This window comes from Tachysurus fulvidraco, chromosome 17, assembly GCF_022655615.1.
Source record: "Tachysurus fulvidraco isolate hzauxx_2018 chromosome 17, HZAU_PFXX_2.0, whole genome shotgun sequence".
In the NCBI taxonomy this organism is placed as follows: domain Eukaryota; kingdom Metazoa; phylum Chordata; class Actinopteri; order Siluriformes; family Bagridae; genus Tachysurus; species Tachysurus fulvidraco.
In genome coordinates this window covers 19,284,901-19,299,241 of record NC_062534.1, presented here as the reverse complement: position 1 = coordinate 19,299,241, position 14,341 = coordinate 19,284,901, and the positions used below count along the sequence as shown (strand labels likewise).

The following is a 14,341-nucleotide window of genomic DNA, read 5'->3' as shown; positions in this document are numbered from 1 at the left end:
GAATGCTTAAGAAATATTAAGTGGGTAGTAATCTGCATTTGCATATCTTTTATTTGGTAAACAGCAGGTGTAAAGCCCAAGGCTAATCCCCAAGCTAAATCAGAAAACAAGAAAAAAAAAATACAAATAAAAAACAATAATAATTAATCCAGCCTACAAAGGACATTAAACCACCATCTTCCTGAAACTATCACATTGCTGGGTACAGAACAGACAGAAGTCAACAATCAAAGTCTCCATTTTGAGTGTACAGACTCCAACTGTAGCCAGTACAGACGTTATTCACAAGCTTGTTGAGACAAGACATGGCAGAGCAGGTTTTAAGAGGAAGACAGAGCCTAAAACAATTGCAAGTACATGTATTTTATACTGTATACTGTATATATTTAAAGAATTTAAATTGTAAAAGCGAATATGCAAATAGATAGCACAATGATACAGTATGTCTTGTATACATCCAAAATGCTAACTTCTTACCCTACAATAGTAGCAGAAGTGCACTTGTAATTCCAACAGGAAGAAGCAGTATACACAAAAGCACTGCCTCAACTAGACATTTTGTTTGCTATTTTGTCATTTTAAATGTCACAGTTAAAGTAATGAAGCTACGTAAAGCTCCAGCAATAAGCAGGATGATTCTAAAATCTTCAACAAATCTGCCTGTTTCCTGTTGAGCCTGTTACCCAACCTGAAAGTTGCTGTGGGTGGAGTCGAGTCCGTATGATTTATTTTTAGAGCTAAACATTGAATCTTAACATATTTGGCTTATTCATATTTGTTCACTATTTTCACATGATCTTACTGCTGCATTCAAACTATAGATCAATTACAGAGGTATTCAGGGACAGACATTAAGATGGTTTAGATCCTATCTGATCAATACCATATTGTATGGTACCATCTTACAAACTATCCAGCTTAATGCCAGTGAAATATGGGATCCCACACAGATCAGTTTTAAGACCTCTGCTTTTCTCAATATACATGTTTGTGAAACATCATTTGAAGGCATGGGATTAGCTTTCATTGTTATACTCATCAAAACCAGATGAAATATCTAAATCGTCTAGTTTAACCAAAAGCATTAAAGATATAAACGATTGTATGACCTGTAATTTTCTGTTAAATTCTGATAAGCCCAAGATATTACAGTAGTTATCGTTCCAAAAACTTCTATTTAGAAGGATTTACTGTTACAACTAGCTCGACAGTGAAAGACCTCGGTGCCATATTAGACAACAACTTAAATTTTGAAAATCATATCGCTCAGAAACATTCCTCTTCTATCTAAAGGAAGTTTTTCCTTACCACAGTCCCCTCAGTCACCTCAGGATTGCTCATTGGGGATAAATACAAACATAATACAACAAATACAAACATTTTGTACTATATTTCTTATGTTTTATAAAGCTGCATTGAGACAATGTCCATTGTTAAAAGTGCCATACAAATAAATTAAACTGAACATGCAGAAATTAGATGCAGAATGTATAAACACAGCTTTCAGAATATCATGATACGGCATGGAAATTTAATTCATTTTAGTTCATGTGCAACAGATTTCTAGTGTGCCATGTATATTTTATTAAAAAGAGAAAACATCAAAACATGAAAATACAATAACTAAATAACTACAAGCATGCGTAGGGAATAATTAACCAATATTTAGTTAATTAAAGTGTTGGACTGCTTATTGGAAGGTTGTGAGTTCGAATCCCAGGACCAAAAAATCTGCTACTGCTTAGCTCCTAAACAAAGCACTCAACCCACAACTACGCATTGTATAAATGAGATAAATGTAGGATGCTCTAGATAAGGGTGTCTGTCAAATGCTGAAAATGTAATAATAATATTAACAATAATAATAATGATAATTGCAAATCTCCATATAACATATACAGCGAACCAAAGATAAAGTAACTGATATTATAGTCTTGCATTCCCTACAGTGATGTCAGTAATTTGCAAATGTGCAATAATTTAAATTTATTTGAATAGCACTTTTAACAACTTACATTGTCTCAAAGCAGCTTTACAGAAGAATAGAAACAACAGAATTATGCAAAATATTCAAAGGTATCCAAATCACGGCTATCTAGAAAGTCGAAGCAGTTCGAGAGAGAAAAATAAACGGAATTTCAACCACAAAAACCTAATGTATGTCAGGGAATGAGATTCTAACAATACTAAATGAACAAACAATGAAACATGTAAAGATTTAATTGATGTTTAGCTGATATCTCAAGAATTAACAAAATTAACAAATAATAACAATGTATGTTATTATAATAAGTAAAAATTGGGATTCACACTTTTGTTACTTGAAATACATAAAAGGAAAATAATTGAAATAATTTGTCTGCCCAAATATAAACGCTTATTATTATTATTATTATTATTATTATTATTATTATTATTAGTATCATCATTATCATTATTATTATTATTATCATCATCATCATTATTAATAATAATAATAATAATAATAATAATAATGATGATGATGATAATAATAATAATAATACAAAATATTGAATTGTGACAAAAAAAAATTCCCTGTTTAATGGCACAAAGCTACAAACATATGAGATCTGCTTTCTACTGGCAGAGGTTTGCTAACTCACAGCTTTAAGTTTAACAAGATGAGGTCAGTGGAAATCGAAGAGAATCCATAAATTCACAAATCTTTCACATTGTTTCCTTCCAGTGAACTGGAAAGATATATTAATGTTTGTTCTGACAACTGCTTTAGCCATTAATGCTGACGGGTGATTACATGGCCATGACCTGACAGGACGAGGAGTCAAAGCACATAAACGCTCTGATTAAAGACTGTACATGTTGGCACCAGTGCATTTAACAGAATCTGAAATCGTTAACAGTATAACGATTGTAGGTAGAATATAACGTGTGCTATAATTGCGGTTTCAAAGACTGCAATTGGAAATCTCTAAAGATTACATTCCAAGTCAACATATAGCCACTGAAGCAAATAAATCGAATATTTTTAAAACTAATTCGATATTAAAAGAATTCAATAGTAATTAAGACATTATTACTGCATGAATAAAAGCATAAGCATTAATCAAACCCAATAAGACAGTGACTTAACCCCAACAGCTGTCAGTAATACTGAAAGAGCAGTTTAAACGCCATAATGCACAGCAGAACACTGTCTTCTGTATTTCTATTATCCACAATTTTAAAATAGCACTCACAGGGTCCCGTACTTCCTCTCCGTCTTTAATGGACGCTGGAGGTTTTATCAAGAGATCATCATTGCATTCACTGTCCGAGGCGTTTGGTGACTCTGCAATGTCGAGGAACTCATCACGCTTCGGTCCTCTGAACCTTATCTTGTCCAGTCGCTTTAGCATCTTCAGAACACGATCCTGCGCCTTTATCTTAGCATGGTGGACGGCAACTCTGAGGACAAAAAAGGAAGAAAAACAAAAAAGATATTTATGACTATAATTGAAGTGCGTAGCAAAGGATGACGATAGAATGAAATCGTGTATAAAATTCTAAAAATGTGTGAATGTCATAACCTTTTATTGAGTAGACCTTTGTTAAACATTTACAGCTTTAGCTATTCCTTTAGAAAAACTAGCACTTTGACCATTGGAGAAACAAGATTGTGTCAAATGACTAGCTGCTATCTTTATTGCCAGGGGCTGCTGTGATCACATCATTTGTAGCAATGATCACATCATTTGTAGCAATGATCACATCATTTGTAGCAATGATCACATCATTTGTGAAGGAAAGAAAGAAAGAAGATAGAAAGATTGAAAGAAAGAAAAACAAAAAGAAAGAAAGAAAGAAAGAAAGAAAGAAAGAAAAAAAGAAAGAAAGAAAGAAAGAAAGAAAAAAAAGAAAGAAAGAAAGAAGGAAAGAAAAAAAGAAAGAAAGAAAGAAAGAAAGAAAGGAAGAAAGAAAGAAAGAAAGAAAGAAAGAAACAAAAAAACACTAAGGTCCAACTAAGGTCAGCTCAGAGGAATTTAAGATTCATTTAGCAGTTATATATTTTAGCGCCTCAAATGAGCTTTTAGGGTTAAATGAGGAGTTTTATGTCATCTGGATATGAAGCTGACTTTGCAAGTTACCTTTCATAGAATTAAAATTACAATCCTTTTGCTAAATATGTTGTAAGTAAAATATGGAAACAATATTCAAATGATTATTCAGTTATTCACTTACTGATTCATATTAGTTTATTACATTTTTTTACATTTCCAATGAAGAAATTCTAACCCTTCAATCACACTAGCTGGAAAAAAAAACATTTTACAACCATTCGTTTGTTGTGCAACAACGTGATTGAATGATTGCGTCAAGAAATACGTTCAACATGTGATTTTGGCCTATTTCGCTTTGAAAACAAAGTTAAATGTACAAGTTAAATGAAAGTTTCCATTTAGTTCATTTTTATGTTTAAGTGTTCATTACAAGGCATTGTGTTTTATTGTATTCTCTGAACCTGTCTAACATCTCATCTATCAGACAAGGACACACACGTGAAGAGAGGATAAAAATACCAACCCTGTCTGGGAAAATAAAATTCAGTGAATAAAAAGCTCATTAGCAAAGTGTGACAAAGACCTGGTCTATTGGCAGAGAGCACATGAGGAATTCAGGGCTTACTGACAGCCTTTTTATTATAATGAGAGCTTTTGGAAAGAAGAGGAAAATCCCTGAAGTGGAAAACCATCAGTCTCTGGAACAATTTATACGAGAGAAAGTGACAGAGACATGGGCTGGGTTTCTAACAGTCACAGTAACATTACCAACTTATTGCCAAGCAAAATAAAAGCCATGCTTCCTCTTTCTGAATGAATCAGCCTGAATGGGATCAAGCCTTTTGCTGAATACAAGCTAAACACCCCCCCACTAAGGTTACTAAATTATGCAGCTACATAAATTATGCAAAAGGCTTTCTGGTTCTCCAACGCAACAAAAAAGTATTCGCTTGCGCTATAGATCTCACAATGAAGTCTAAAACATATAGCCAAGTAGAGCTTTTTTAGTAGAGCTAATCATTAACTATTACCAAAGTGGTTATAACTATAGATTCATGGTAATTATTTCAACAATATAATAAAATGTTCATTGACTAAAATTTCTTGAATTTAATGTCTCCACAATTTAAAAGTAAACAAGAAACATACAGATCAATTAGAAAGAGCCACAAGTTAAGAAATAAAACTAGGAAAAACAATAGAAATTTTTTATACATACATTTTTTATACAAAATAAAAAAAGAAAACAAAATTTTTTATACATACATTTTTTAAAGCATGTAAATGGTTTGGGTTTTGTGAGTAAATGTTTGAATAATAATAATAAAATATATGTAATCAGGGAGACCGTAAATGTTTAGTTTAACAACGCAAATGTTTTTATTGGCCAAAAAAATGACCAAAAACTGACCAGGTTAAAAAGTGGTAGTTACTGTAATATATAAAGTATGGTGAGCTAGATAGCTAGTTTAGTGTATTAATACAGACTTAGTAAAATGAAAGAGTTTTTAGCCATTGTTTTAGCTAGAGATGCTGTTCTGTACTTTTATTGTAAGGACATCATAAAATATTATTCAAACCAGATTAACATCTATCTGCTAACATCTATATTTTCCCTCTACATGTTTAACAGTCAGATGACTGTGTATAATCCTATCAGCATAGTTATATGTTTCATATATTTATTGGTTTGCACACACACAAAAAAAAAACAAAACGTGAAGACATTTGGATAGCAATAACCAACATAATTGTATACAACATTTTCCTTCCCCCTCCCCATAAAAACAAAACAAAAAAATCAGAAGCCAAAAATAAAAATAAATAAACACAAAAAAAAAAAAAAATAAAGTATGTAGTTTGAGTCAGGCCTAGCTAGCTTGGAAAAATTGCATAAATGGTTGCCACTTGTAAAATTTGGCGAGATTACCTTTATTAGAATATCTTATCTTTTCCAGTTTTAGAAAAGACATGACATGACCTCGGTGATCCAAAGTGTACTGGATGGGGCATTTGTTGCTCTCCAATTAAGGAGGAGATGGCATCTCACTATCAAGGAAGTGAAAGCCAGGACCTCTAACTGCACCGATGAAAAGAGGTGGCATTCTTGAGGAGTACCGAAAATGGCTACATGCGGAGAAACATTAATGGTTTTGAGGAGCACTTTAGACATGGTGTCAAAATAAGTTTGCCAGATATTTCCTAGAGTTGGACAAAAGAAAAACATGTGTGCAAGAGTACAGGGCGAACCAGAGCATCTGTCACAGACATCAACTGTATTAGGGAAAATTTGAGACAATCTGGTCTTAGAATAGTGACATCTGAACACTACTTTAAATTGTATTAAGGTCAGGCGGGCACAGATTGAGGCTTTGTGAATGCCGTTTAAAACAGAGTCCCACCAGTCAACATCAAAGTCCAAACCCAACTCTTTCTCACAAGCCTCCTTCAACCTAGAGGCAAAATGAGCATTGTAAGACTGAATAGTACCACAGACTTTAGAAATTAAAGATCTTTGTGAAGGATTCAAACATAAAAGTCTGTCCAATGTCTGTTCGGGAGGAATCTGTGGAAAATTAGGAAATAATGTTTTTATGCAGTTCCTAATTTGGAAATACCTAAAAAGATGTGAAGGTGGGAGGTCAAACTCGCCAGTTAGATTCGTGAAAGAATGAAAAACCCCATCTTTGTAAAAATCCTTAAAACATTTCAGACTCTTATCATGCCATAAAGTGAAAATAGAATCAGTAAATGCAAGTTTGAACGCATAATTCCTCAACAGTGGACTTGATATGGTGGGAGTAAGAAATTTAAAATGGTTCCTAAATTGAAACCATATCTTTAATGTGGAGATGACCACTGGGTTGCTAGTAAAGCCAGAGGGGTTGACTGAAGCCATGCCAGTTAGCATTGCCAGTAAATAGGACAAGGGACATGATTGTATTTCCAACTGACACCAAGGTATGTCAACCAATTTTAGCCAAAATATAGTTTTGGTTATATTCGTAGCCCATTTGGTAGGGGATCAAATATAAAAACCATTGAATTTGCAATATCAGCATAGTTATATGATGGCTTTGCTCTGGAATGCATCTGCAAACTCCTGCTCTGGAAAATACAAAAAAATTAGTATTAAGGTCATTAATGCAATAGGGGAAATTTCCATGTTTCAACACTCTGGAAAAGCTGCAACACAAATTCACACAGTTTCGCTCTGATATGGATCATAAGGAAGAGCTCATTCAGGGCTGAGTATAATGAAGCTCTGCAGGATATAAAATAAAAAAAACCTTGAAACTCATCTAAATGCCAGAAGCTAGAGCCAATTTAGTATTCAGCACAGTGGTTTGAACTCAGAGCCAAAAAATCCCAGCCTAAAAACAAAAGCATGTGGGCCTGAGCACAGGCGATCCAAAGCTCCATCTCTGCTCCCTTTTTCTACCCCGAACAGGAGCATGTGCTTCTCATGATAACGAGGGAACACACAGGGTACCAGCCTCCACAACCAGCAACGATCTGCTCTTGGAATGAGTTTTTCTTGAATGAAAAAAAGAGGCATTCCCATTTGTTTAGAAGCCAGGATTTTGTATAGAAAAGTCTAACGATTGTTTTTGACTTTCAGTGCAAAGACTTTCAACCTAAACTGACTTGCACACAAGCCACACATATTCAGCACATTTATAAAAATAAAACATTAATAATTTAAACTTAGCTTGGCTCTGTTGTATTATATAGGCTATTTAATGACATATTACATATAGAACAGCTTATTTTTTATTACTTATTATTTCATGTAATTACTTACTGCCTTGTGTGTATTGTAAACTGATGTATGTCCTTTGTGATGATGAGCACTGTGCTGCTGTGACAAAACAATTTCCCCTCAGGGATCAATAAAGTACTTCTCTCCCTCCAGCAATCCATCCTTTCATCCAGTCACCCACCTGCCCACCTACATACCCGCCTTCCCCCTCATCCACTGACCCACCCACATATGCAGCCAATAAAGAAGTGAAGAAATTAATAGGAGAGCAGTACAGCACTCAGTGTTTTCCTGCCAGACCCAAATTAAACATTACAGCCTATGATTTAGCTACAAACTCCATGTTTTCTCCATGTTGCTAACAAAAGGATATTTAAGATGTTTCCCATATGCCTTGAAGCAATCAAAAATAAATTTGTTCCAAACAGAATTTTTAGAGTACAGTAAAATTGTGAAATAAAATGCTATGATAAGGGTGGACTTGTTTATTCAAGTTGTTAAGACTTTAAAAGTGCAAGTGTGTTGGCTGATAAAACAGACCTTGGGTGGAGTACACTACGTGACCTGGCTTAACACAATTTTAGGAGACATTTTCAGCTCTTAAGCACATTGGATTTTGGCACGATAAAGGTGTGTAAAAATAACAAGACAGAGTCGGGCATTCTTCTGCACAGAATTTATGAGAACAGCCCGTACTTTACTCAGGGTGCTGGTTCCTCACATGGAAACAAACATTCCACAAGTGTTGGGTTCCCATGGATTATTGATAAATGTCACTCTCTCAGACATGACCTGCCAAGAGAAAAGTGCCATACCATGAAACCTCAGCCTAAAACTTCCTGCCTGTAATTAAGAATACTAACCAACATGTTGCTGGATTATTAGATCAATTCATGTGCTTAAAATTTCATCAGCATCTGAAAATACAAACTCTGCACACCTTTAATGCATCAACAACAAACTCCATGTTCCAGTATGCAAGTGCTATGAATTTGTGTGTATGTTCTGTAACCCCCTCTGTTACAGTGACTGCTGGTGTGAACAGTATGTGTGTTTTACAGCCGCAGCTCTACACTGAAAGCAATTACTACTGATATATCAAATGGCAATAAAAGCTTCCAGGTTACATTCTTGTTATAAATCAGTTACACTGCCAAACCTCTCAGGAGTCAAAATAAGGTTTAGGTCTCAAAGTCCATTCTTCATGACAAACCTACCTATATCTATTACCACTTGTTATCATGTAATCATCAATGTTTGATGTCTCACATCTCCATACATCCTGTATCCTTCATATATCCTGCTGCATGACAAATAATCTACATATTCATCTTTATTGATTACATGATAAATGCTTAATTATAGTAAATAACCTCCTATTTCTTGTCTTTATTATTCAGTAAAAAGTGTTACTAAAATCATTTAAAAATATAAATGTGTTAATATTAAATGTACTTATTTGGTTCTATGCTCCCTCAATATTGCGCCTTATTATTAGTTAGTAATTTTACAATCACCTGATATAATAACGTTTAATTTCTATCTAAACCTTTTTTCTTGATAAAGAGATTTCAAAATGTGTGTGTGTGTGTGTAGGAGTGACATTTATTGTTTAACATATTTGGAATTATGACCCCTATTTTGAGCCTTGGTTTGAATATTGATCCATGACAATATGAGGAATGAGCTACGTATAATTAGACAATTGAATTTGTGAACTGTAGACCCTGCATACCCCCAACTAGCTACATGTCTACTACTAGCAACACTAGCCTACACTGAACATAAACCTAATAATGCTTCATTTCTAAAGACAAAATATTAGCATTAGTAACTGAAAAACATGAATAATAGGTAAGCCTTGTTAACAAATTACTGATATGTCTTTATAAATGACGCATCAAATTAAAGATGACAGAAACTATCAGCAATGTCTACAAGTATAATGTAATACTTTACGTCAGCTTTCACTGCCTCTATGTACAATACCAAAAACGTTAAACATGTCAGGTGGATATCAAAACCACAATTCAGGTAGAAGAAACTGATTCATTTTGCTCAAACGATTCAAACAAATCGATCGTATTAAGAGTCAAAAAGAAATAAGCTATAGAAAAAGAACACCCAGAAATGCAATAAATTATACTTTCTCATCATTACTTTTACTATTAAATACCACTACTACTACTACTACTACTACTACTAATAATAATAATAATAATAATAATAATAATAATAATAACAACAACAACAATAATAATAGGACAAGTAAGCATTGTTGTTATTATTATTATTGTTAGTATAATTATTGTTGTTATTCTTCTTCTTGTTATTATAATTATTGTTGTTATTCTTCTTGTTATTATAATTATTACTGTTATTATTATTGTTATTATCATTATTGTTTTTGTTATTATTATTATTATTATTATTATTATTATTGTTATTATTAATAGCATTATTATTATATTGTTATTATTAATATTATTACCCATTTCGCCTTTACAGTACAGGTGCCTATATATATATGCTAAATGGGCGTGGTCATTAGACTCACTCAGTCTCTCACAATTCTGAATTCACGTTTAATTCACTCTCAGCAATCTGGATAAACGATTTGGGTAAAAATGTGCAGTTTAATTTCCTATTACAGATGATGTAAGACTGTTCGCCCCCATCATCAGCGGATCCTGGTGTATACACTACAGCCTGTATGCAGGCGCTGTATTTCACCTCTTTGTTCTCCTGTCATACAGATGTGTGAAGCAGCACTGAAAACTTGTCCGAACATCACAGAGGTGTTTAAGCGTGAAACAGCATCAGGATGAACAAATCCGCATCCTCTACATTTCTGAAATAATCAACAGGCTCAGGTACAGAGAATGGATCTAATGATAGACAGACAATAGGGATCTTTTCCTGCATTTCATGAATTGTCCCTGTTTCTGGTTTACATGGTGACTTTTGTGTAAAACCCCTAAACTAATATACCAGTTGAAGCAATGCACAGGGGGAATCAGGTCAATGCAACAGGAAGCGTTAAAGCTGTAAGAAAAACAAACAGAATCCTGAAGTGTAGAGATGAAACAAGACGAATGTAAAGCTTTGCGTTGAGCCGCACATCAACACAGGGATGAGACACGGCTGTGTTTCTCACTCACCCTGCATGGAACCTGTAATAAAGTTGCATCCACAAGAACAACAGGAATATCCGAGAGCTTTGTCTCCTTCCGTCACCAACCTGTCAATAAATCCGCCTTCTGCGCGCTTAACGTTAACTACAAACACCAAATCTAAAAGAAAACAGTCCCTATACACAAATGCAGGCTCCCGCTTTCACAGCTATACATGACGAAAGGCTGTGTTCCCTGTAGTCAAGGCCCATTGATGCCCGCTTTCGGTCTTGCAGATTTCTCAAGCGATAACGTCACCGGAAGTGACATCAGTGAGCCGGAAATGCTCCCTTAAAGGCATCAAGAAGCGAGCGATTCAAAACTCAGCGCTGCCGGTAAAATCCCGTTTAAGACCCAGAATGGAGTCTCAAGTGTGAATATGGTCGAACGTCAACATACGTTACATTGCTTGTGTGTAAGAGTTTAGAATGAACTAGGAAGTAATGCAAAGAAATTGTAGCTTCGTTACTTTAATTACAACGAAGTTGTGCTTCTAGTCCCAGTAGAAACAAGAGTAAACATCCTTCACAGCATGAGGAAGAAATTTAGCGTTTGTCTACGCGGATTTATCTGCCAATGACATGACCGCCATCTAGCGGCGAATATATTACCTGCTACATGCTACATAATACGTTACATGTGCATAATAACCGTTATGTGTTTATTTATGTCATTGGCACTGATTCTGCCATTTTTTTTTCTTACAACTGGACTAGACAGCAGCTGAGTACACACAATGTTTACTTTATTAATTTCTAAGTGGTGTAATTTCTTAACTCATAATAAATTAGAAACCATGTCGTCTAACGTGCCGAACATTCCAAGTGAAATTTTGTTCTATTCAAAACTGAACATCTTTAGTGAGGACAGAAAACCTGACCATTTATATAAAAACTTTCATGATGTTTATTTACAGTCTATGATTTCAGTGCAAACATATGACTTTACAACTTTCACATCTGTATCCAGTGTCTGACTGACTATCAACAAATAGAAGGGAACAGAAAATACTCATATTTGGAAATATTCTTAAAGGAAATATTCTGTTTTAGTACAGTAAACCAGACAACAGTCCTTTTCATAATTTCCTTAGTTACTTCCCCTTGGACAAAATCCTTTTACAATTCCAAGAGTTTTATTTCACGTCATTTTCTCCTCCATGTTCCTAATAATGCTTGGTCATAACTGACCCAAAATCGACTCCTGGAGAAAAAAATGAAACACTGTTGGAATTGGAAAAAAAAATATTTAAATGTAATTTTGGCATTACATCCACAGCAATGAAAAGCAAAGTAGGAGATGAGCAAACATCAAATGCTCCCTGAGCAGTTAATGAAGGAAGAAAGGTTATTTATCCTCCTTGATTTGCAGAGCCGAAAAATCTTTAAATGAATTAAAGATCTGCCCATTTCTCTTATGAATGTAACAAACATTAAAATGAAGGCATGCTCTACACAATCAACTTCAAAACACTGTGTGGTACGCATTTGTTCTTTAGAGTATCACAGTATGTTTGAACCAGTGTTGGACTCCTTCATTTGACTAAAACTCAGGTGAACACTAGAACAGTCCACAGTGGTATAGATGGTCACAATGGTCAACATTCAAAATAATACAAAAAAAATAAAATGTAACAGCAAACGAAAGTAAAAATTCGATATTTACAAATTCTTACAGGAGGAAATTACAACCAATTATACAAATTCCTGTAAACAGCAATGCAATAGACCTTCTGTACAGTACATACTACATTTTATAGACTGATTAAGTCTCTGAATGGAGATTTTTACAGATACACTCACAACGTGATTATGTAATAATGGCAGTCCAGGCCAAGACAATCTATAGACAATACTATGCTCGGTTGCTCATTCCAAAACATTCATCCCAACATCATTTTTTTATAACATTATATTTTTAATTATAACATATCCCAGTCAGTTCTGTTGAGTGCTATGTTGGGTTCTGTAGTCCCCAGATGCAGCTTGGTTAAAAGTAACATTTTCCAATTTCTTTCCTTTTTCTCTTGCAGACAGAAAAAGGGTCTGGAGCAATACTGTTCTCCATAGGAGCATAGTGATCTGCAGCTGGTAGCTGTCTTAAACAGCTACGTTTCAGCTTCAGATTGAGGTTTCATTGCTTGCACTAAGACAGAGAGAAAGAGAAAAAAGGGTAGGGTCAGGTAAGCCATGCTGATAGATAAATCTAAAGCATCACAATGCAGACATGTCTTACAGTATAAAACACCAAATATATTTTATATTTATGGAATAAATTAGTAAGTTCTACAGGTTGTGTGTACTCAGGTGGGAGTGTAAATACAAAACAGATATCCAATAGACTGAACTCACCTTATGTTATATTTATAATTTTTAACATTATATTTCCACTATTGCCCTAAATAAATTGCCTGTAATATACCAATGTATCTTAGGATAATATTTCATTTCATTCATGTTTGATCCGTTTAAAAAAGGATTTTTAATAAAATGATTTTTCTTGCACTATAATTTTCCTAATTTTCACCCACTATCTAATTCTCCATTGTCCCACAACAGCTAGCAACCATGGAGGGTGTGGGCAAGCATGAGACATGCAGTTCTGCAGCTCATAGGGCAGCTGAATGCATTTGGAGAAGATCCTTTGCCCTCATACATATACAGAACCTTCCAGACACCTGATGGTAAAGGGACAGAGTATTGCCATCATTTCTTTCTAAACAGCATGACCAGTTTTACTCTATTGGACAGTGGATGGCGAGCGCACTTTGCTCCAGAAAGGCTCTTTCTGGCCAAAACAAAACATCAGAGTTCAAAAATACAAAACAATTGAGTTCATGGCATTACTGACTCTGAGTCTGTGTCTTCCTCCACAAATGCAGGACTTGTGCTGGGCTCCATTGTGACCGTGTTCAGTGTGTTGGTGACTGGAAAAGCTGGGGCTTCAATAATGATGCTGTCAGCCTTAGTGCCACAGCGCAGGCCTTCAGTTGACCCTAATGAGGGACTTGTATATGAAATGGTAGGGGAGTTGTAATCACCCAGCTTCTCCCGTAAACGGTTCTTTAGGTTCTTGTCCGTCAGTGGAGGAGGGTATGTTATTTTGTTCTTTAAAATGCCTATAGTGGAGGAGAAAGAAATAGTGATGAAAGAAAATAACAAATAATTATTTGCATTTGAGATGATTAGAGTCCTTTTTTAAGGTGGATGATATTACACCTGCACCAGCCTTTTGAACCTGAAAGGACAGAAATGCATCCTGAATGAGACACCTGAGCTCAAAATCTAACCAAAAGCCCGGGAACTTTGAGGTTGTAATGCTTCCTAGTGTACCACCATGGCATTCATACAACCTATGGCTAAAAATATGTGGACTACAAAGCAGAA

General features: G+C 34.7%; 2 protein-coding genes and 1 long non-coding RNA gene across 8 annotated transcripts in view; 1 reads left to right on the top strand and 2 right to left on the bottom strand.

The window, feature by feature from the left end:
* The window catches only part of gramd4b (GRAM domain containing 4b), a 29,405-nt gene extending 18,177 nt beyond the window's left edge, over positions 1-11,228 (bottom strand). For 3 of the 6 annotated variants that reach the window (XM_027135356.2, XM_047802110.1, XM_027135358.2), the window contains exons 1-2: positions 10,944-11,227; positions 3,219-3,426 (exon numbers count right to left, since the gene is read on the bottom strand). In XM_027135356.2, the coding sequence (XP_026991157.2) occupies positions 3,219-3,426; positions 10,944-10,972 (237 nt within the window). In that variant the 5' untranslated portion in view covers positions 10,973-11,227. Of the gene's footprint in view, positions 1-477; positions 668-3,218; positions 3,427-10,943 lie in introns of those variants that run through there. The other 3 variants (XM_047802109.1, XM_027135357.2, XM_047802111.1) reach the window with 3 other exon arrangements.
* Positions 11,156-13,812, top strand: LOC125139139. The gene is made up of 3 exons (XR_007138246.1): positions 11,156-11,290; positions 12,988-13,137; positions 13,514-13,812. It is a non-coding gene; the product is annotated as an uncharacterized LOC125139139 (long non-coding RNA).
* The window catches only part of celsr1b (cadherin EGF LAG seven-pass G-type receptor 1b), a 46,894-nt gene continuing 43,962 nt past the window's right edge, over positions 11,410-14,341 (bottom strand). Inside the window, exons 34-35 of the mRNA XM_027135355.2 lie at positions 13,806-14,073; positions 11,410-13,100 (exon numbers count right to left, since the gene is read on the bottom strand). Of these exons, the coding sequence (XP_026991156.2) occupies positions 13,076-13,100; positions 13,806-14,073 (293 nt within the window). The 3' untranslated portion in view covers positions 11,410-13,075. The remainder of the gene's footprint in view (positions 13,101-13,805; positions 14,074-14,341) is intronic.